This window comes from Podarcis vaucheri (assembly GCF_965113315.1).
Source record: "Podarcis vaucheri genome assembly, chromosome: 5".
NCBI classification, from domain to species: domain Eukaryota; kingdom Metazoa; phylum Chordata; class Lepidosauria; order Squamata; family Lacertidae; genus Podarcis; species Podarcis vaucheri.
The window spans coordinates 52,407,174-52,427,709 of record NC_138763.1 but is presented as its reverse complement, the minus strand read 5'-3'; the positions used below and the strand labels follow the sequence as shown (position 1 = coordinate 52,427,709).

Below are 20,536 nucleotides of genomic sequence, written 5' to 3'. Positions count from 1 at the left end.
CCCTTGTCACTTCCTCGTCTTGCAACCTGATTTCGCAACCACTGTGCCTTCTGTGCAGCTACCTTATCTAATCTCTGTGATCTTGAACTGATCGGCTGGACACTTCCCAGCAAACCGGATTCTGTTAACTCTCTCTCTTTCTCAGTTCTTCTCCTAGCTGTTCACCATCCAGCTCTTCCCAACTTTTGCCTTCTGAACTGTTTTCCTCTGCGAACCACTGTTCCAAATCTTTACTGTCTCACTGCTCCTGGGAAGATCAGGATCCTGATCAGGAGAAGGGGAAGGGGTAGGCTCCTACCATTCCTCATCTGTGCAGCCCTCCTCAGCACAGTCCCTGACAGATAAGAACTACCAACAGTGGGAAGGTTCAAATTAACCATATGAGAACCTGGAACTGATTAGACAACTGGGGCAAGTGGCGTTGAACATTAAGTCAGCAGTCCAGCTCACAGAATGAGAATGAATCCTTATCAAACAAGCCAGTAGGGAAAATAAAACCAGGATATTCAGCAGGAAGAGTAGGCACTGCAACCATTACAATAACAACAGCAACAAAAATCCTCTTTGACCTTTCAGAACAAGGAGTAGAAAGGAAAGCTCATCTACTGCAGATGAATTTGTAAATCTGTAGTTCAAGAACACCTAATGATACCAAGTATAATAGCTGATTAAACCTTAATTAAGCTGTGCTAATTTCTAGCAATGCACAAAAAAGAACTTGTATAATTTATTACATAGTAAGGCTCTATAGAGCTATTGCCATGGTAACAAGGGCAGAAAGGAACCAGCATCAGTGGAAAACTGCTAGTTTCCTGTTGGCTGCTGTATCCTTAACAGGAAACGATGGTATGAAAAGAATGAGGGCTTATCTTTAATTTAGTGGAAAGTTTATTTTGTTAATCTTCGAAAACGTAGTGCAGGCTATATCTTCTCAACATTTCTAAGAAGTAATAGCTACAATATATTACACTATCTATGATTTTCTGCTTTTATATTATGTGTGTATAAATGTGTGTGTGGAACCGCCAGAAGGCCCTCAGCACTGGACCGCAGTGTCTGGGCAGAACGATGGGGGTGGAGATGCTCCTTCAGGTAATACTGGACCGAGGCCGTTTAGGGCTTTAAAGGTCAGCACCAACACTTTGAATTGTGCTCGGAAACGTACTGGGAGCCAATGTAGGTCTTTCAAGACTGGTGTTATGTGGTCTCAGTGGCCACTCCCAGTCACCAGTCTAGCTGCTGCATTCTGGATTAGTTGTAGTTTCCAGGTCACCTTCAAAGGTAGCCCCACATAGAGCGCATTGCAGTAGTCCAAGTGCGAGATAACCAGAGCATGCACCACTCCCGTGAGACAGTCCGCGGGCAGATAGGGTCTCAGCCTGCATACCAAATGGAGCTGGTAAACAGCTGCTGTGGATACAGAATTGACCTGCGCCTCAATAGACAGTTGTGAGTCCAAAATGACTCCCAGGCTGCGCACCTGGTCCTTCAGGGGCACAGTTACTCCATTCAGGACCAGGGAGTCCTCCACACCTGCCCACCTCCTCTCCCCCCAAAACAGCAATTCTGTCTTGTCAGGATTCAACCTCAATCTGTTAGCCGCCATCCATCCTCCAACCGCCTCCAGACACTCACACAGGACCGTCACCTCCTTCACTGGTTCTGATTTGAAAGAGAGGTAGAGCTGGGTATCATCCGCATATTGATGAACACCCAGCTCAAACCCCCTGGTGATCTCTCCCAGTGGCTGCATGTAGATGTTGAAAAGCATGGGGGAGAGGACAGAACCCTGAGGCACCCCACAAGTGAGAGCCCAGGGGTCTGAACACTCATCCCCCCCCCACCACTTTCTGAACACGGCCTAGGAGGAAGGACCGGAACCACTGTATAACAGTGCCCCCAGCTCCCAACCCCTCTAGACGGTCCAGAAGGATGTTATGGTCGATGTTATCAAAAGCCGCTGAGAGATCCAGCAGAACTAGGAAACAGCTCTTACCTCTGTCCCTAGCCTGCCGGAGATCATCGACCAGTGCGACCAAGGCAGTTTCAGTCCCATGATGAGGCCTGAATCCCGACTGGAAGGGATCCAGATGGTCCACTTCTTCCAGGCTTGCCTGGAGTTGTTCAGCAACCACTCGCTCAATCACCTTGCCCAAGAATGGAAGATTTGAGACTGGGTGATATTGGCCACATCTAAAGATGGTTTTTTAAGAAGCGGTTTGATAACCGCCTCTTTCAGCAGGTCTGGGAAGGCTCCCTCACAGAGAGAAGCATTCACCACCCCGTGAAGCCCATCGCCCAGCCCTTCCCGGCTAGCTTTTATAAGCCAGGATGGGCAAGGATCAAAGAGACACGTGGTTGGTTTCACTCGTCCAAGCAGCCTGTCCACATCCTTGGAGGTAACAGATTGGAATTGATCCCACTCAACTTGACTAGACAGAACTCTAGCACTCTCCCGCCCCGGCCCTGCTCCCACGGTGGAGTCTACCTGTTCCTGAATCTGAGCGACTTTATCTGCAATAAACTTTGCAAAATCATCGCATGAGATCATGTAGCCTGTACTGAAGCCTCCAGAGGGGTGCGATTGAGGCTCCTAGCCCCCCCCTTGCAAATGAGCATCCTTGCAAACTGGATCCTTGACCCAGGTGAAATAAAGCCTAGTTCTGCCCCTGAGTAGAGGCTTGAGCAGGGCACCACTCTCACTTCACAACTATGATCCGTTCCTTTATCTGTATAGCAGCTAATGGAGTCTGGTTGGTGTGGTGAGCTGTTTGAAATACAGCTCATAATGCCCATAATGTTTCAACTTTTCATTACACTAATACATTTTTAAAAGAGAGAGTTTGAGGTGACATGACATGAAAATAAGATGTGTTCATGCTTCAGGGGGTACCCTCAAGGCCTACGGTCTCAGTCCAAGGAGGTAAAAGACATTTGCCAAAACACATAGGGAAGCAGGGTTCAAGTTATTGCATCATCACAACAAGCCAAGATCTAGCATCTCACAAAATGGGCTGTAGCTTCTGAAAGTCATATCCTGAATATTTTTTGGATGTAAGTGACAGACAGAAAATCAGAAGTATTTTTTATTTCTTTTTCTTTCCCCCCTTCTATTCCTCTCCTTCTTCTATCTTCTTTCTTTCTTTCTTTCTTTCTTTCTTTCTTTCTTTCTTTCTTTCTTTCTTTCTTTTTTGGTTTCCTTGGTGTCCTCTACTCTGGATCATTATGAGCATTATACACACATGAAAGTGATGGATGGTTGCTCAAGGATCCTGGGTGAAAAGCGGGAAAGGAAAGATCTCCCAGGGTGGGAGACTGGGAGAAAAAAGAAAGAAAGAAAGAAAGAAAGAAAGAAAGAAAGAAAGAAAGAAAAAACGTCATGCTCTTGAAATAAATACTTTTTTTAGACTTTAAGCTGCTTCAAGGACACCCACAGACTTGTGGCTCTAAACTTACACTTTATGCATCCCTCCCTGGGCCCACTTATGTCACTTGTTACCAGGTTTGAAAAACATATTTTATAGGGATTACATCACAGATTCATATCTTTCCATCATTCCCGCTAGAATTGAACTAATTAGAATTGAGTTTAACAGAAAGGAATGAAATCCCAGTGTAATGGAACTGTAGCAGCCAAGACTGAAATTACAATTAACCCAACCCAATTAATAACCCAATTAAATTTCAGGTTTAGCAATGAAGCTGAGATGAATATTTGAAATTTTCATATGTCAAGTACCTGTTTTAAAATAATAGTGCAGCTTGGCATACAAATTCCTTCCTCTCTGATTTAGTTAGCTTCAGAAATCCAATATTCAAATCATCTGTATGATATGCACTGGAATATATTGTTTAGATAATTGCTGTTAAATGGCCTGGCAACATAATATTATTCTACAGCTTACCAGAAAATCAAGCAAGAGAATTGGCTCAAGGACAGTTTTTTTTTTAAGGGGGCCAGTTACTAATATGAAGACTCTGGTTAAGATTTGGGCTGCAGTTCTGTACAAACGTACCTGGAAGTAGGTTCCATTGAATAAATGAGGTTTACTGTTGAGCAGATGTTTACAAGACTCCACTGTCAGTTGCTTAATATCTACCGGATGCTTAGTAAATAAAGTATAGTCTTTTGGATACAGAATGTCCTCAAACTTTTTTGAAAAACATTTCTGTGCAGCTCTGCTTGATTCTAGAAGTATCCTCTAGGTGCTGACTTCACTCAGAAAGAACAAAACTCTGAGTAATTCTGTTAAATTATTACACCTAGTCAGGTTTGCCATATTTTGAAGAGCAAAAAAGAGGACACATTTGCCAGCTTATACTTTTAACTATGGATTGCTATGATGAGACTCATTTTACATACCTATGAAAAAGAGTCCGTGTCCTGGAAAAAGAGGACATATGGCAACCCTAAAACAAACAAATGGTATTGCCCTCACCTGGACTAATGTGACCTCCCCCTGTCTTTTCCTCCACAATGGACTGATCCATTGATTCTGAGCTTGAACTGAAAAGACTGAACAGTCCTTCTCTTCACTGTGCAGTGATTGGGAAGAGAGGGCTGTCTTTTGGATTAGAAATATTATCAGAGGTTATGCTAGCCAGTTCAGTGAGATTGTGCTTTGGGAGTTTTTGTGTGTCAGCAAGATGTTTCTCGCAGTTCTTTTGAATCTGAGGAAAGTGGAATGAGCACCTCACTGGATGGAAAAGTTTTAGAAAGCACAGCAAAGAAGCCTTAGCAGAAGGTAAATGCTTCCAAATTCTTGTGAGATGTAAGTGTGCAATGAGAGAGCACAATACTTTCAGGAGAAAAATATGTGGGCAGGGGAGATGGGGTGACTCCATATGCCAAGCAGACAGCAAGAACAGAATATGCCTGTTTGCAGTTGGCGTGGCTTCTTGTCTTTGTCATGAGATATATTATACTGAATATATGTACTGTATTAATAATGCTTGTCATTCATTGGGTTGAATTCTAATTTCTTTTTGAACTGTTCTTAGTGTGTGCTTTGCTTTTATGGTATTCCTTTGAATATATTTTACATGGAAAAACGTTTCCCATATTACATCACAGTCAATCTTAAATTACTGTGAAACAAAGAAGTGAAAACCATGACTATGCCTTATGCATAGGCTACACTAGTGAAATATCTCAGTGGGGCAGAGAAATTGTTTCTTGTAGGTGGGGGGTGTAACTCTAAAAGCTGCTGCATCATTTAAAAATAAATAGATTTGTTGCTGAGTCTATTTGCATCTCAGAATAAACCTATATGTCTACAAATTGCTATAGGAGAATTTGCTGCTTTAGGGCCCCTTTGCTTTTTTCACTAGTAACTCATATATTTGTATTTTTACTATATTTTGTTGAACTTTATTGTTGCCCTACCTGAACATTTAGGAGAGACGGGATGTAAATATTTTAAAATAAATAAATACAGTAGTGAATATCTCTGTGAAAATCTTTTAGTTTCCGTACGCTACCCACACATTACATTGGTTGTAGTTTTTGGCAAACATGTATTATTCAAACTCATTAGAGCCTATGATGACCCGATATATATATCTGCAGAGACATTTAAACTGCATAAACATATTAGTCATATGTGAAATTGGCAACATTGTGTTGGTCACAGCTGCCTAGGAGACATGGTTTTGAAGGCCAGTGCATAATCTGTCTCCTCGTTCATCCCCTCATCCAGAAAAATGCTATTGAGAAGTAATATTAAGTAAATATAAAGAGCTTGCGGGGGAAATAAAGTACAAAGAAACAGAAATTGTGCAAGGAATAAAAAATCTCCTTTGTGAAACAATTTGGATTTCATTGTTCCCTTGGAAAATCTTGTGATACTTCATAGGAATTTAGAAAAAAAAGTTAAGCTTGCTTGCATGAGCTTTGCTCTCAAATTCCTGATTACCTGTCAGAAAATAATGTCCAGATTTCCTGCTGCTGCAGCTTGGGATTTACCTGTTAAGTTTCAGCACCTAGGTTGTCTCTCACATGCGGCTTTTGTTCATCCTCAAAATAATTTTAGTGCAGTGTTTGAGAGGCTGGAGGTAGACTAATGTACCCCATCCCTAACCCCACCCCACCCCAAGTTGGTAGAGCACTCCTTGTTCATGGTATCCATAAATGTTTCTTTTATCCATTACCAACTTTAGTCAAACAGGTCATTAGGATTTTAATGCTTCAGAAGCCTGCAAAATTTCTTTGGTGAGACTGGAAAAATTATCATGTACACCACAGACAATGCTGGCTCTAAAGGTGTTCTAAAGACTGTTATTTGTCTTCAGCCTTGCAGGCCAGTATTGCTCAGGGATATGTACACTCATTTATTCTCCCTCCTCTCCCCAGAAAACTACCTCTGAACAATCAGGTTTTGCTTGTTTATTTTCAATGCTTCAACAGGAAATCTAGCATGTAATTTTAGATGAAAAACCATAACTTGAAAGGGGTAGTACAAGCAATAGAGGTGTTGAAGAAGCCTCCAGGAAGGGCAGGCGGAACAGTACAGTTTAGTGCACCTTCCACCACACTGGTCTGGTTGTCATTCCACTTTGGCATGCAGAGAATTTGAACTCAGAGCTTGTGTTTTTGCAGAGCTTCCCTCTCCATCCTATGGCCTTCCAAAATGTTTTTTTTTTGGGGGGGGTGTTATTGGGTTGTTTTTGATTTTATTCTGATTATGTATTCTGTGATTTTATTTTCTGATTTTATCCTTTGAACTGTCCTAGGACCTGCAGGTATAGGATGGTATATACATTTAAAAAACAAATAACAAAATTTAGGAAGGAAAAATGAATGCAGCTAGACCCACTCCCCCAAATTAGGAGTCTTTTGCCGATGGTTGCTGTTTTTGTTTGTTTGTCTGTTTACTTCCTGCTGCCTTTTTTGCCTTTCTACTTATTTGCCTTCTTTCCTCCAGAAATAATCACATTCCTTGCTATCTTCTAATGAGAAGCAAGGAATTTCAGAGTCCTCTGATATGCCAAGGATTCTGAGAAAGTTCCAGGATTGAAAGCTAACTGAGCATTGTAGTTGATGGTTGAAACAATTCTGTACCTGTCTCTTACTCTGGTTGATTCAGGGGGGCCCCCCAACTTTGGTGGTTTCACGCCCAAGGGTGCATTAACACAGAACCCATCCCTGTTTGTCTTTCCTTTAAAAAAAAAGATGTCACAGTGTTTGTTTCCTGATTAGTCTTGTTTCCCTGTATTTCTGGTTGGGAGTGCTAAACCAGACATGCCTATTAGTAGAGAGGGGGAGACAGGCTGCTTTCATCTTTCCTTTGCTAAATACACGCCATAGTAAATTTAGATTGTCTGTGCAGGTGTTGTCCCAGAGAGACTGTAATAATACTACAGATGGGCAGTGCATGGCTGCTCCACAACGAACATGGTATTTATTTATTAATTAAATTTCTATCACTCCTTTCTCCCTATGGAAGCCCAAATTGTTGATGCTTCCTCCAGTGATTTGTAAACATCTTGTGCTGGATAGTGTTCATTTACTGCCCAGATGCAAATATCTAACAGGGACTTAGATGTCAATCAGTTGGTGCCTTTTGTAAATGACAGGAATAACTTGGCACCAATCGACACAACACAAGCATATACATGCACATGACACATGCACTTGGGTGGATTTGCCTGTATAATTGTACTGTGTCACAATTTGCATAACTAATTGATCCAGATTACCCAAGGTGCCAAACAGGATAGTGGATTCCCCCAAGGATCTGGTGGTAGTTAACTTATCCATAAACTTTCTAAAGTCAAGTCAGATTGTGAAAAGCTCTAAAGGACTCTTCTGAGGTGGCTGGCTGTAGAGGAAAATAGGCGAGTTTCAAAGGTTGTTTTTGGCCCACTTTTCAACGCTTTCGCGTTCCCAGAATGCAGGGAGTGAATTTCAAGTAAACAATTTTAACAAACAGGTAAAGCAAGTGGACCATGTAACAAAATATTACTATGTAGTCAATCTTGATTTTAGACCAACCAGGGCCGCTTGGCATATTTTGAATGAGTCCTGTGGGAGTGTGGCATAACACGAAATAGCTGCCATAATGAAAAGAGACAGGACCACAATGTGGTGTGGGTATGTGTCTCCTCACCCTCCCACCAAACAATGTAAAAAAAGCACCTTCATCAACCACCACTATGCTTGTTCACAGAGGAAGGATCTTTATGCCTCTTCTCTGCTCAGAACAGAACAGAACAGGGAGGAAGGGTTCCAATCCTGCCACCCAGTGAAATATGAGCATGTTTAAGGAGTGGTGGTAGGGTTCAGTGTAGAAGAGGCCAATGCAGTGCAGCAGGAAGTCTCCAGTGCATTGTTGTATTTTGAAGGGCTATTTACTGATACCTTTTGGGGGGTACCATTGAACATACTGGTAGGCACATTGGCACCCATGGGTGTCATAATAGTGATCCCTGTTTTAAATTGTGCTTTGGAGAGCCAGCTACATGAGGAGGGTTGGGTTAGTACAGTCATACCTCGGGTTGAATGTGAATGAGTGCTTTTGGGTTGCGCTCCGCGGCAACCCAGAAGTAACAGAGTGCCTTACTTCTGGGTTTCGCCGCTCACGCATGTGCAGACGCTCAAAATGACGTCATGCACAGAAGCGGCAAAACGCAACCCGTGCCATCGCGTCTTACGTCCCATTCAGGATGCGAGCGGGACTCCGGAATGGATCCCGTTCGCATCCCGAGGTACCATTGTATTGCACTCTTACAGTAAGAAAGGCTCAAAGGATATTCCTATGCTGAACCACAGCCTGTGTGCAAAGACATCGAAGTGTTCAAGAGTCAAATTGATCTTCAGTGACATGTAGCTGACCTGGAATTGTTGGCATTTGAAGACTTTGCGAAAAAATGGGGGGGGGGGAGTGTGGGGAAATGGCATACAATGTAAGAGTTAAGAAGCCTCACCTCAGTCTTATGTCTGAGTTTGTGGCCTCAGCAGCAGCATGCTTAAAAATAAAATCTGCTAGAATTCTTGGTTTCCAGATGTTCTTCTAATATCCTACACACAGCCAGTTTAAAGCACAATGTAGATCCATCCTGAAGTGACCCTTTCGAACAATGAAACAACCATAAAACACAAGTGAAACATTCACCCTAAAATTGGAACCAGATGTCAAACTAGCAGGTTTCAGAGACACTGTAGAAATCCGATATATATGTCCAGGATTTGTGGTAAAGGGGAGAGAAGGGAACCTATATAGAAATGTATTATCAAATTGTTAGACCCTTGAAATATAGCAAGAAATAAAATAAAATTATATGTGTAAAATGCAATAAAATTAAATTATAGAATAGAATAATGAAATTGTGTAATGAGAGGAAGTTATCATCTAGACTCAACAAAAAGGTAGAAACTTCTGCGTTTAGGTACAAACTACATGTGATGCTCAGCTGTGTGCAGTTTGCCCCCAATTTTGGGGTGTTTAAGGCCTGTGACTTGAAGCCCTTAAAATCCTTTTTCTTTCTAAGGTTAATACATATCAACATATGGACATTCCCTGTTTCAGAGTGGAATGTCCATGCATTTGAATACATAGAACCTCGGTGGTATATAAATTTGAGGGTAACATCCAAGATTGTGTAGGTAGATCTCTCTTCCCTCCAGCAGCCCTGTGTTACCCTGTGGCACCCACTAATTTATACAGAATTATTTGAAAATGTATAAAAATTCCTTCCAGTAGCACCTTAGAGACCAACTAAGTTTGTTATTGGTATGAGCTTTCGTGTTCATGCACACTTCTTCAGATACCATGCACACAGAAGCTCATACCGATAACAAACTTAGTTGGTCTCTAAGGTGCTGCTGGAAGGGATTTTTTTATTTTGTTTTGACTACAGCAGACCAACATGGCTACCTACCTGTAACTTGAAAATGTATGACATGTTTGATGTAAAAAGTCATCTGGTTTGCCCCTGAAATGAATCTAAATAAACCCTAAAACCTGAAATATTGACTACAAACTTTAGAAAGTCTTTTGGTGTTTGTTTATGGTGCTAAACTGCAGTTTATTTTAACCACGATGTGCATGAACTGCAGGTTGGGGCACACATCTCAAAACAATCCCAGTTCCCTTAGTCAGTGGGGGAACAAGCCACCAAGTGACTGGTTTAGAGCTTCATCTGAACCTGCACTTGTGATTCATCTCTTGACTTCAGATTGTGATTTATTTAGAGAGGAACAAACCACGAGCAATGGTTTGAACGTAATGCTAAACCAATCACTCTGTGGTTTGTTTCTCCACTTTGGAAAGAGTAAGGCAAAAAGCAGGAGAGCTTGAGGTGGTAATAACAAACCACACAGCTTTGCTTTTCATTAGATGACTAGTGTATATCTGTTTTCAGGAATGGGAGCCCTTGTCTTCCAAGTATTATCCCTGTATCCTAATATGTTTACCAGCCTTTATTGTGGTGATTACTCTGTATTTCACAAAAAACAGCCCATGTATCAAACAAACTTAATAAATGGCTCATCACAGGGCAGTTGGTAGAATATTCTATTCCCCCCCATGTTTTGTTTAACCAGTGATAGCAGACTAAGGAAAACTGAGAGCGAGACATAGCCGTAAAGTAAGAATTCCAAAGTTAGAAGAGGTAATGTTTGAAGAAGGCATCATGTGAATTTCAGATGGAGGGGAATTACCTGCAGCTTTGGGGATTTTTTTTTTTTAATAAAGCCATGCTGTAAACATTAGGCTGCTCTGCTATGTAAGGTGTTCCATTAACATTCCAAGGGTCATAAAATACCCACACAGCACAAAGGCAGGTTGTTTTAATAGTGTTTTGCTCCTGAGAGAGTATTTAATACCATAGTGACATATACAGAAATGGGGTACTGTTAAATATTTTACTAGTTCTAGTTGTCAAAATGGAATGGTTCATTATTGTGAGAAAGGGAATTGCTTTCTTACTGTAAGAGGAACACAGCATTAAAATTAATTCTTTGTCAAATGATAGGAAAGAGTTATTGAGATAGGAGGGCTGAACCCAGCTGTTGAACTGTAATACTCAAAAAATGTGTCCCTTTGGCCAAGAGAAAATATCTGTTCATAATTAGCTGTCCTTCTGCCAGATCCATTGGCAGTGAAGAAATCCTGGTGGGTGCCTGATAATGTGTATCTGCTTTCCAATGGTTGTTCTCTTGGAAAGGAGCAGAAAAATGAGGTCAGAAGTACTTACGCTTAACACAGAGGGAAAACATCCATCTGATCAGGGTGTAGTTCCAATAGTTCTTGCAGCCTACAAGTTTGGTGAAGAAAGGAAGGGTGGAAAGTATAGTTGTGTACTTTGTGTACCCCTAGACAGAAATACTACAGACATTTTCTTGGGAATAAGACATTTTGGAGTAAACTGGCATGGCATTATTCGTTTGGTCCTCAAGCTGGGATTGCATACTTTAAGTGTAACCTAGAGAAAGTCAAGACTATGTCCTGGTCTGCAGGAAGGAAACCACAGCTGCTTTGTTCTCCCACAAGCTGCTAACAAACACAAACCATGATGATAGCTTTTGGTTAGTCAGAAAGAGAGTAACATGGGTAAGGCTGGCTATGGCTATCTCATACCTTACCACATAGAAACTACTCCTTGAGTAATACTGTATTGCAAACAAAAGTACATTTCAATTTTTGCTACAAAATTCTACAATGCAACTTTTGCCCGGACGAATAAGGAAGAGAGCCTTATTTGTAAAGAATTTCGAATGACTAGCCCGAACTGTTTCTTAACAACTTTGATGTTGCTTGTCTGCAGCCGTGCATGTTGTTGTTTAGTCGTTTAGTCGTGTCTGACTCTTTGTGACCCCATGGGCCAGAGCACGCCAGGCACTCCTGTCTTCCACTGCCTCCCGCAGTTGGGTCAGACTCATGTTTGTAGCTTCGAGAACACTGTCCAACCATCTCGTCCTCTGTCGTCCCCTTCTCCTTGTGCCCTCCATCTTTCCCAGCATCAGGGTCTTTTCCAGGGAGTCTTCTCTTCTCATGAGGTGGCCAAAGTATTGGAGCCTCAGCTTCAGGATCTGTCCTTCCAGTGAGCACTCAGGGCTGATTTCCTTTAGAATGGATACGTTTGATCTTCTTGCAGTCCATGGGACTCTCAAGAGTCTCCTCCAGCACCAAAATTCAAAAGCATCAATTCTTCGGCAATCAGCCTTCTTTATGGTCCAGCTCTCACTTCCATACATCACTACTGGGAAAACCATGGCTTTAACTATACGATGTACGTGCATGTACGCCTCCCCAAAGATGTCGTAAAACGCTGTTATTAGTCCCCCCCCACAAAAAAAATAAACTTCTGCAGCTAAGGGAGGCTAGTGTTTTTGTTTGTATGATCCCTAAGCACCTCTGATTTTGGGTTAACTAGCCTGTTAAGTAAAGACAGGTTTCTGCAGGAAACCAGACAATGAATGATTCAGTGGAATTAAGTTCTAGAATGAGATGACACTAGTTCTCTTGACTCCGAGTTTATCATTTTAATTCTGCACAGTTTCCAAACACACATACCTTTTTACAAAACAGTTTTACTGTACTGTATGTTTCTTCATTCTGTTAAATTCTGCAGTTCATGGTTATGCAAGTATTAGCAAGTGCAGCCACTCAATCTATTTTGCTTTTAATTTGATTTGTTCAATATGTTTAGACAGCTCTCAGATACTTGATATTTTCCTAATTTGCCAGTGGAGAGACTAGGGCTGCAATGAAGTCTCAGTTAGTATCATTAACTTATAATGCTGTCATTCTGTGTAATTCTCTTGCTAATGCTAACCTTTGCCTCAAGTGAGAGGACACAACAGAGAACAATCTGTTGGTATTCTGCCATAGATGATCATTTAATTGAAGGCAGCTATGAACCTATAGTTTAGTGCTTCCTTTCTTTCACTTCAAAGTTACTTATTCAATGCATGTTTACTTGGAAGGACTTGGACCCTAGTAAGAATGCTGAAGATTATAGCCTTAGTCCAGTAATACATCTTCAGTAATACATCTTCACAAAAGGAACTTGGCATTCCCAATTAATACGGGCACTTACTTGATGCCCTTTTGAGTGCAGTTCGTCAGACACCGACATTTTGTTCCTTTGGACCTGAGCTCCCTGATGTGGTCCCTGTGGGCACCATGACACCCTCAAACATGCCCCTTGGCACCCACTATGGCCTCCTGCCACTCCTCATTTTTAAAGATTTTTTAAAATAAAAAAACCCACACAATTTATTTTTGTTTGGTTGAGAGTGTTTCCTGTTAGGGAAGGGTGGGTGTGACAGAGCATAGATGTTTTGTTATTGTTTGCTGGGGGTGGTGAACCCGAACGTCATCAGTTTTTCTTCCATGAAACAGGTATTTTGTGGGGCCTACCACAGTTCGCTAGATTTTCAAATGTGCCCTTGAGCCCCGAAAAGCTGGAGACCCCTGCTTGAGATGCTTTGCCAATTCATGGTTGTTCCAGAAGACTTTTCATTGCTATAGTCTTCCTAGACCTTCTTGCTTTAGTGTTATTACCTCAACTATTGATGTTGTTTTTTTGCTGGTATTTGATTTTTCTGTAATGTTATGTTGGATTTGTTTCTATGTGTTGTGTGACTTATGTGAGCTGCTTTTAATTCACTACTTTGTGAAAAAGTGGGATACAAGTTGTTAAATAATATAAATGGAATAACTTTTAAGTCTACTCAGTCTCATATCAATTTATCTAGGAGACTTGGGTGACTAAGAGTATTTGGATTTAGTAATGAGATTAAAAAGCATTTATCACCTCTAGACTGCAACTTTAAATCCAATTCAGGCCAACAATACAGTATATTGAATGCTTACCTTCTTGTACACCCAGTTAATGGTCAGTGTAAATTAAATTAAAGTGTCAATTCCAGTTTTTCACAGGGGCTATATGTCTCCTAAGAGTCAAGGCTAATAGCAGTGGAAAGGAAAGAGAAATACTGGGTACTGACCTCTTGCTATTAAAACAAGCAAATGGTCCCTTTGGGGCAAAGCTGAAATGGAGTAGTGAGGAATGTGAGTTTATATATTGGCATACATGTGTTCAGAATTTATTTACTTATGTATTTAATATATTGGTCACTTTTTCTTGCCAAATGCAACCCAAAACAATTTACAACCAAGCAGTATCATACATAGGCTATAATGAATATGTGTGGTATGGGTCAGGTCACATTTTCTTGAATTTGTATTTCTGCAGGCAGGGGACAAGCATTACCATCCAAGCTGTGCACGATGCAGCAGATGCAATCAGATGTTCACAGAAGGAGAAGAAATGTACCTGCAAGGTAAGGACAAAACTATTTTTTAAGTTTGGGAGCTGCTTTGAGCATATGAAAAAGCAGAATCAAATTGATGTAAATAAATAAAATAAACCTGTCAGGGGATGGTTAGCTGCTTGTGCTTAAAATTGTGCCCCTTCAGAGTTTGTGCGACCCCACAAACCTCTGTGTGTGACAGAGCTCCTCAGACATGTCTGCTCTAGTCACTGGTAGAGTCTGACAGTGGCTGTCTGCGGAAGCGCTTCCAGCAAAGAAGTTCCTTAACGGAAACGCGTCTCCTGGACTCACGACGTGGCAGCTTCCGGCGAAGCATGGGTCTCCCTGCAGTAGCTTCTGACACCTCCCCGCTATTTTCGCTCGAAGTGTCTCTCACCCCTTTCTCTTCCCTGCTGCTTCCTGCCTGGGCTGCTGCGTCTCTCTCAGCATTACTGAGATCCTCCTCCAGAGACCCCGCGCTCCCCCTGCTGGTCCCTGCTTTGGCTGTTGACTCTCTCCCAGTCTCTGGGAGCCTTACCACTTCCCTTTCCTCCGATGTCAGTTCCCTGACATCCACCTCCCCTCCAGGGCCCCCCTCTCCCCCGCCCCTACTTTCTCCTCTGGGCGGTGAGGAGCTGAAACCCCTAAAAGAATCCTCTTCATCTTCAGACGTCTCGAACAATTCCCTCCATCGGTCTTCGTTCCGACTCGCTGAATCCTCCTCCACCTCGGAATCAGCGAACCCCTCCAACTCTTCTTCGTCGTCGGTGGTGGCGAAGTATTCCCTCCGGAACCTTGCCACTGGCTGGGGTTTTCTAGGGAATCTCTGATGAAAAGTTTCAATCAAAACCTCGTCATCTACCTCCTCTGCCCTGACCCAGGTGTTTTCCGACTCCGGCTCCCCTTCCCACATTACCAAATACTCTACTTGCTCTCCCCTCCACCTGGAATCGAGAATCTCCGCTACATGGTAGCTGTGTTCTTTTTCCTCCATAGCTGGTCCCCTATTGACCCTCCCCTCTCTGTCCCCTATATACAGTGACAGCAATGATCTGTGGAACACTGGGTGCAACTTCATGTGGTTCGGTAACCGGAGTCTGAAAGCCACTGGGTTGACCTGTTGCGTGACTTCAAATGGGCCCAGTCTTTTGGGTCTTAACTTCTTACAACCTCCTTTAAATGGTAACCCTTGGGTGGACAGCCACACCTGGTCCCCCACCCTAATGCTTTCCCCTTCCCTTCTGGTTTTGTCTGCCTGCCTCTTATATTCCTCCTTCGCCCTGTTTAAATTAAGTTGGAGCTGGCGATGGATCGCTTCCATTTCTTCAACGAACTGTTCTGCGGCAGGAACGCTCCAGTTCTCCCCCTCCCCCCCTGGGAAGGCTCGGGGATGACACCCGTGATTGGCCAAAAAAGGGCTCATCCCCGTGGACACGTTCTCTGCATTGTTATAGGCAAATTCTGCCAACGCCAGCTTCTCCACCCAATCATTCTCTCTGTCATTGACATAACACCTCAAATATTGCTGGAGGACACCATTAGCTCTTTCCGCCTGCCCATTGGTTTCTGGATGACGGGCAGTGGAAAAATTCACCTCTACGTGCAATAAGCTCATGAGCTTCCTCCAGAACCTGGAAGTAAATTGTTTCCCTCGGTCCGAAACCACCCTCAAGGGGGCACCATGCAACCTAAACACATTTTCCACAAACAATTTAGCGGTTTCTTCTGCTGTGACCGCATGTGAGCAGGCTATAAAGTGGGCCATCTTGGTTAACAGGTCTACCACAACCATAATGGCTGTCTTCCCTTTGGACCTGGGCAGATCAGTCATGAAATCTATTGCCACTGCCTCCCATGGTCTTTCCGGCGTGGGTAGTGGTTCTAATAAACCTGCCGGTGCCCGCCTCTCCCCCTTGGCTCGTTGACATCGGTCACACCCTCTCACATATTCACGCACATCTTCCCTGACCTTGGGCCACCAGAATTCCCTGGTAACCAGCCACATGGTTTTGTGTTGCCCAAAATGCCCTGCTGTGGGGCTATCGTGCAGTTGCTTGAGTACCTTTTCCCTCAATTCCCCTTCAGGTATGTATAACGCTCCCTTGTAGTACAACGCCCCGTTTCTCTCCTCAAAACCCCCGGGTTTGTCTCCCTCCCTCCTGAGACCCCTGAGTTTGTCCTGGGCGTATTCATCCTGCACCGTTCCCTCTACCAGTTCCCTTTGCCCCACCAAAGCCGCCCCACACACCCAGCGGTCCTCGGGAATAACATGGGTCTCTTCGGGTGCACCCTCTCCCTCCAAATATTCAGGTTTGCGTGAGAGAGCGTCCGCCCTAACGTTCTCCGGGCCTGGTACGTAACAAATCTCAAAGTTAAATTTGGAGAACTCCTGGGCCCATCTCAACTGCCTTTGGTTGAGCACTCGCGCAGTTCTCCAATACTCTAGATTCTTATGGTCCGTGCACACTTGCACCTTCTGTTGTGCACCAATTAGTAGGTGCCTCCATCTCCGGAAGGCCTCATAAATCGCAAGAAGTTCCCGGTCGTGCACCGTGTAGTTTTTCTCAGATTTGTTCAGCTTTCGCGAAAAGAAGGCACACGGTCGCCACTCTGACCCCTCCTTCCCCGGCTGCAGAAGAAGCACCGCCCCTATGGCTCTGTCAGAAGCGTCTGTTTCGACCCTCAGCTTTTTTTGTAAATCCACATGTAGAAGTTGTTCGTCAGAGGCGAAGGCCCTTTTCAGTTCCTCAAACGCTCGCTCCGCCTCCCCCGTCCAAACAAACTTCTTTTTGCTGCTGAGACAGTCCGTGATGGGCGCCGTCAGGTGGGCGAAGTTTCGGATGAACTTACGATAAAAGTTTCCAAACCCTAGGAACCTCTGCACATCCTTCTTGGTCTTGGGTGTTTTCCATTCCAGCACCGCTTGAACCTTGCCGGGGTCCATGGCCAACCCCTTGTCTGACAAGCGGTACCCCAGGAATTCCACCTCCTTGGTATGAAACTGACACTTCTCCAGTTTCACCCACAATCTGTTGGCTTGCAGCCTGCTCAACACTTCTCTGACGTCTCTCACATGTTGCTCCTCATTCTCCGAATACACCAACACGTCATCTAAGAAGGCCACGCAATTCTTGTAGAGCAAAGGCCCCAGTACGTGGTTCATAAAGGCTTGAAAACACGCGGAGCCTGTTTGTAATCCAAAAGGCATAACGAGGTATTCAAATGCCCCCAAAGGGGTGAACATGGTGGTCTTCCATTCATCCCCTTTCCTTATACGTATCAGGTTGTACGCCCCCCTTAGGTCCAGCTTTGTAAAAATCTTTCCTTTTCGCACCCTGGTCAAAATATCATCAATCCTGGGCATAGGAAAAGCCGCCGGCTCTGTCACTGCATTTAGGGCCCGAAAGTCACATACCAGCCTCGGCTTGTCCGTGTTTTTTTTATCCACAAAAAACACTGGGCTACCCCCCGCTGCCTTGGACTCTCTGATGAAGCCTCTCTTCAGGTTCTTGTCAATGAACGCTCGCAACTCCTGCATCTCCCTGTCTGACATGGCATACAACTTGCCTACAGGAAGCTGTGCTCCAGGGAGTAAATTGATCTGGCAATCAAAGGGCCTATGCGGGGGTAGTTGGTCCGCTTCCTTCTCGCTGAACACGTCGCTGAGATCAGCATACTGTGGTGGCACCTTCCCCTTCTCCATCACTTCCGTCCCTGCTAGGGTGGCTTGGGCCCCTGCTGACCCCTTTTCCCCCCTGCAGTGCTCCAAGCAATGTGCTGAACCGAAGGAAACCACTCTTTGATGCCAGCCCACCAGCGGATCATGTAGGGCTAGCCAGCTCATTCCCAAAATAATGGGAGCGCCTCCCAAGGTGGCCACATTAAACGCTATCAGTTCTGTGTGCCTTGCCACCCTCATTATCATTGGGACGGTCTGCAAGCTGACGCCTCCTCCCAACAGTTCCCTGCCATCAATCGTGGTCACCTGCAGGGGGTTGCTTAAAGGGATAGTCTGTATCTGGTGCTCAGCAGCAAACTCCTTGCTCATGAAATTGCAGGAGCTGCCTGAGTCCAACAGCGCCTTTATTTTTAGGGGGTGTCCATTTTGCAGCTCTAGAGACACTTCAATCACTAGAGCAGGTCGAGGAGCTTCTGGCACTGGCACTTGGGGAAGGGGCACTTTCACTGCTCTTTGGCCTGGCTGCAGTGCCCTGCTGGCAACCAGGCGTTGGCTTTTACCTGTTCCGTTTCTCCCTGCTCTTCCCCCTCAACAGCTCCCACCATCCCTTGCCATTCCTTCCTCTGGGGGCAGACTCTGGCAAAGTGGCCTGGCTGTTGGCAGAGATAGCATTTCCGGGCTCCCTTTCCCTCCTTCTTCGCCCCCTCACTGGGCTTTGAAACTGCGCGCGCGCGGGCTGTTCCGATTTCCATCGGCTCTGCCGGCGGGAAAGCTGGCTCAGGAATGTCTGGAATGCGTAACTCCTTCCAACGTTCCCCTCTCCCTTCCCGCCTCTCCAAGGCTCTTGCCTCCTGGCGCGCTCCAATGGTCAGCGCAGATTTGGTCAGCTGATCCATAGACCCCGCCCTGGGGCTCCTGGCCAGCTCGTCTTTCACAGCTGAAGAAAGACCTTCTTCAAATAGCATCTGAATGGGTGCCGCCGATAAATCCCACCCCAATCTGTGAATCAGCATGGTAAATTCAGTCCAGTACTCACGGACAGATCTGCTTCCCTGCTTGCAAGCCATTAGCTGTCTGCGTGCCATCCCTTCCTCAATATCGCTGGAAAACATGATATCCATTGCACGAAAGAATTTCATAGTGTCCTTTAGGATATCGTTGTGCGTTGCCATCAGGGGTCGAACCCAGTCACGCGCGCCCTTCTCAAGATGCCCAATTACGAACGCAACTCGCGATTCCTCATCAGGGAACTCATCAAACTGCACATTCAGAGCATATTGCATCTCAGTCCTAAAGGCATGGTAATCCTTGGGGTCCCCCCCAAACTTCTGCACCAATCCTGGTACCTTTCTGGGGAACTGAGTGGTTCTCCCCTTTTTGTCAGCATCCTGAGCCCTTCTCTCCTCGAGCCTCGCCGTCTGCAGCGCAAGTTGGACCTCCAGAGCTTGATACCTTTCTTCCAAGCTTGGACCAGCTCCAACCCCTGCATCTCCGGTTCCGACTGGGTTGCTCATGATGCTTTCTCCTGCACAGGCAGCGTACAGAGACTGTCAGACTGCTGTCAGGGGATGGTTAGCTGCTTGTGCTTAAAATTGTGCCCCTTCAGAGTTTGTGCGACCCCACAAACCTCTGTGTGTGACAGAGCTCCTCAGACATGTCTGCTCTAGTCACTGGTAGAGTCTGACAGTGGCTGTCTGCGGAAGCGCTTCCAGCAAAGAAGTTCCTTAACGGAAACGCGTCTCCTGGACTCACGACGTGGCAGCTTCCGGCGAAGCATGGGTCTCCCTGCAGTAGCTTCTGACACCTCCCCGCTATTTTCGCTCGAAGTGTCTCTCACCCCTTTCTCTTCCCTGCTGCTTCCTGCCTGGGCTGCTGCGTCTCTCTCAGCATTACTGAGATCCTCCTCCAGAGACCCCGCGCTCCCCCTGCTGGTCCCTGCTTTGGCTGTTGACTCTCTCCCAGTCTCTGGGAGCCTTACCACTTCCCTTTCCTCCGATGTCAGTTCCCTGACAAAACCAAAGTGACTGACAAAGATCCACTTCTTTAGTAATTCGTCTTACGGACCTCTATTTATGAACTATGTCTGCTGGAGACTCCCTCTGCCAGAAATATTTGGTGACCCCTCTCCCAGTTTTCATATTCTCCAAATCTTGACTACAGCTCTTGGGTAAGGAGGAGAGAGCTTAACCCTGATAACAGGTTCAGATAACATGCTAGACCAAACACTGGATGACATAAAGGGAACTGAGAAAGGAGCAAAGCAGTTGCAATCTCATCTCCAAGTGCTTGCACTTTCACCCTAATTCACCATTTGGTTTAGCATCATGTACAAATGTGGCTGTTTTCAATTGGGTCATCTCTTATCTGTATGCTTGTTGACACTCGGAAAATGTTTGCAAATGAAAAAAAATGTTAGATGAGCATGTTTCAAGTTACTTAACAAGAAAAGCTGGTGAATATAAATTAAGTTTATAATGAAAAAACTTAGTGCTTATTAGTTATCCCTGCTTAATGTATTAGTTAAGTAGGCTTCCTTCTCATGGAATAATTTGGTAAAATACTGTGTCTTTTCCTGCCTTTCATTTTCACAAGTAAAG

The 20,536-nt window shown here is 44.4% G+C and overlaps 1 protein-coding gene across 35 annotated transcripts in view; it reads left to right on the top strand.

The window, feature by feature from the left end:
* Nucleotides 1–20,536, top strand: part of ABLIM1 (actin binding LIM protein 1) — a 219,979-nt gene that overhangs the window by 136,891 nt on the left and 62,552 nt on the right. For all 35 annotated transcript variants that reach the window (XM_082222587.1, XM_082222596.1, XM_082222612.1 and 32 more), the window contains one exon: nucleotides 14,203–14,290. In XM_082222587.1, coding sequence (XP_082078713.1) covers nucleotides 14,203–14,290 — 88 coding nt within the window. The remainder of the gene's footprint in view (nucleotides 1–14,202; nucleotides 14,291–20,536) is intronic.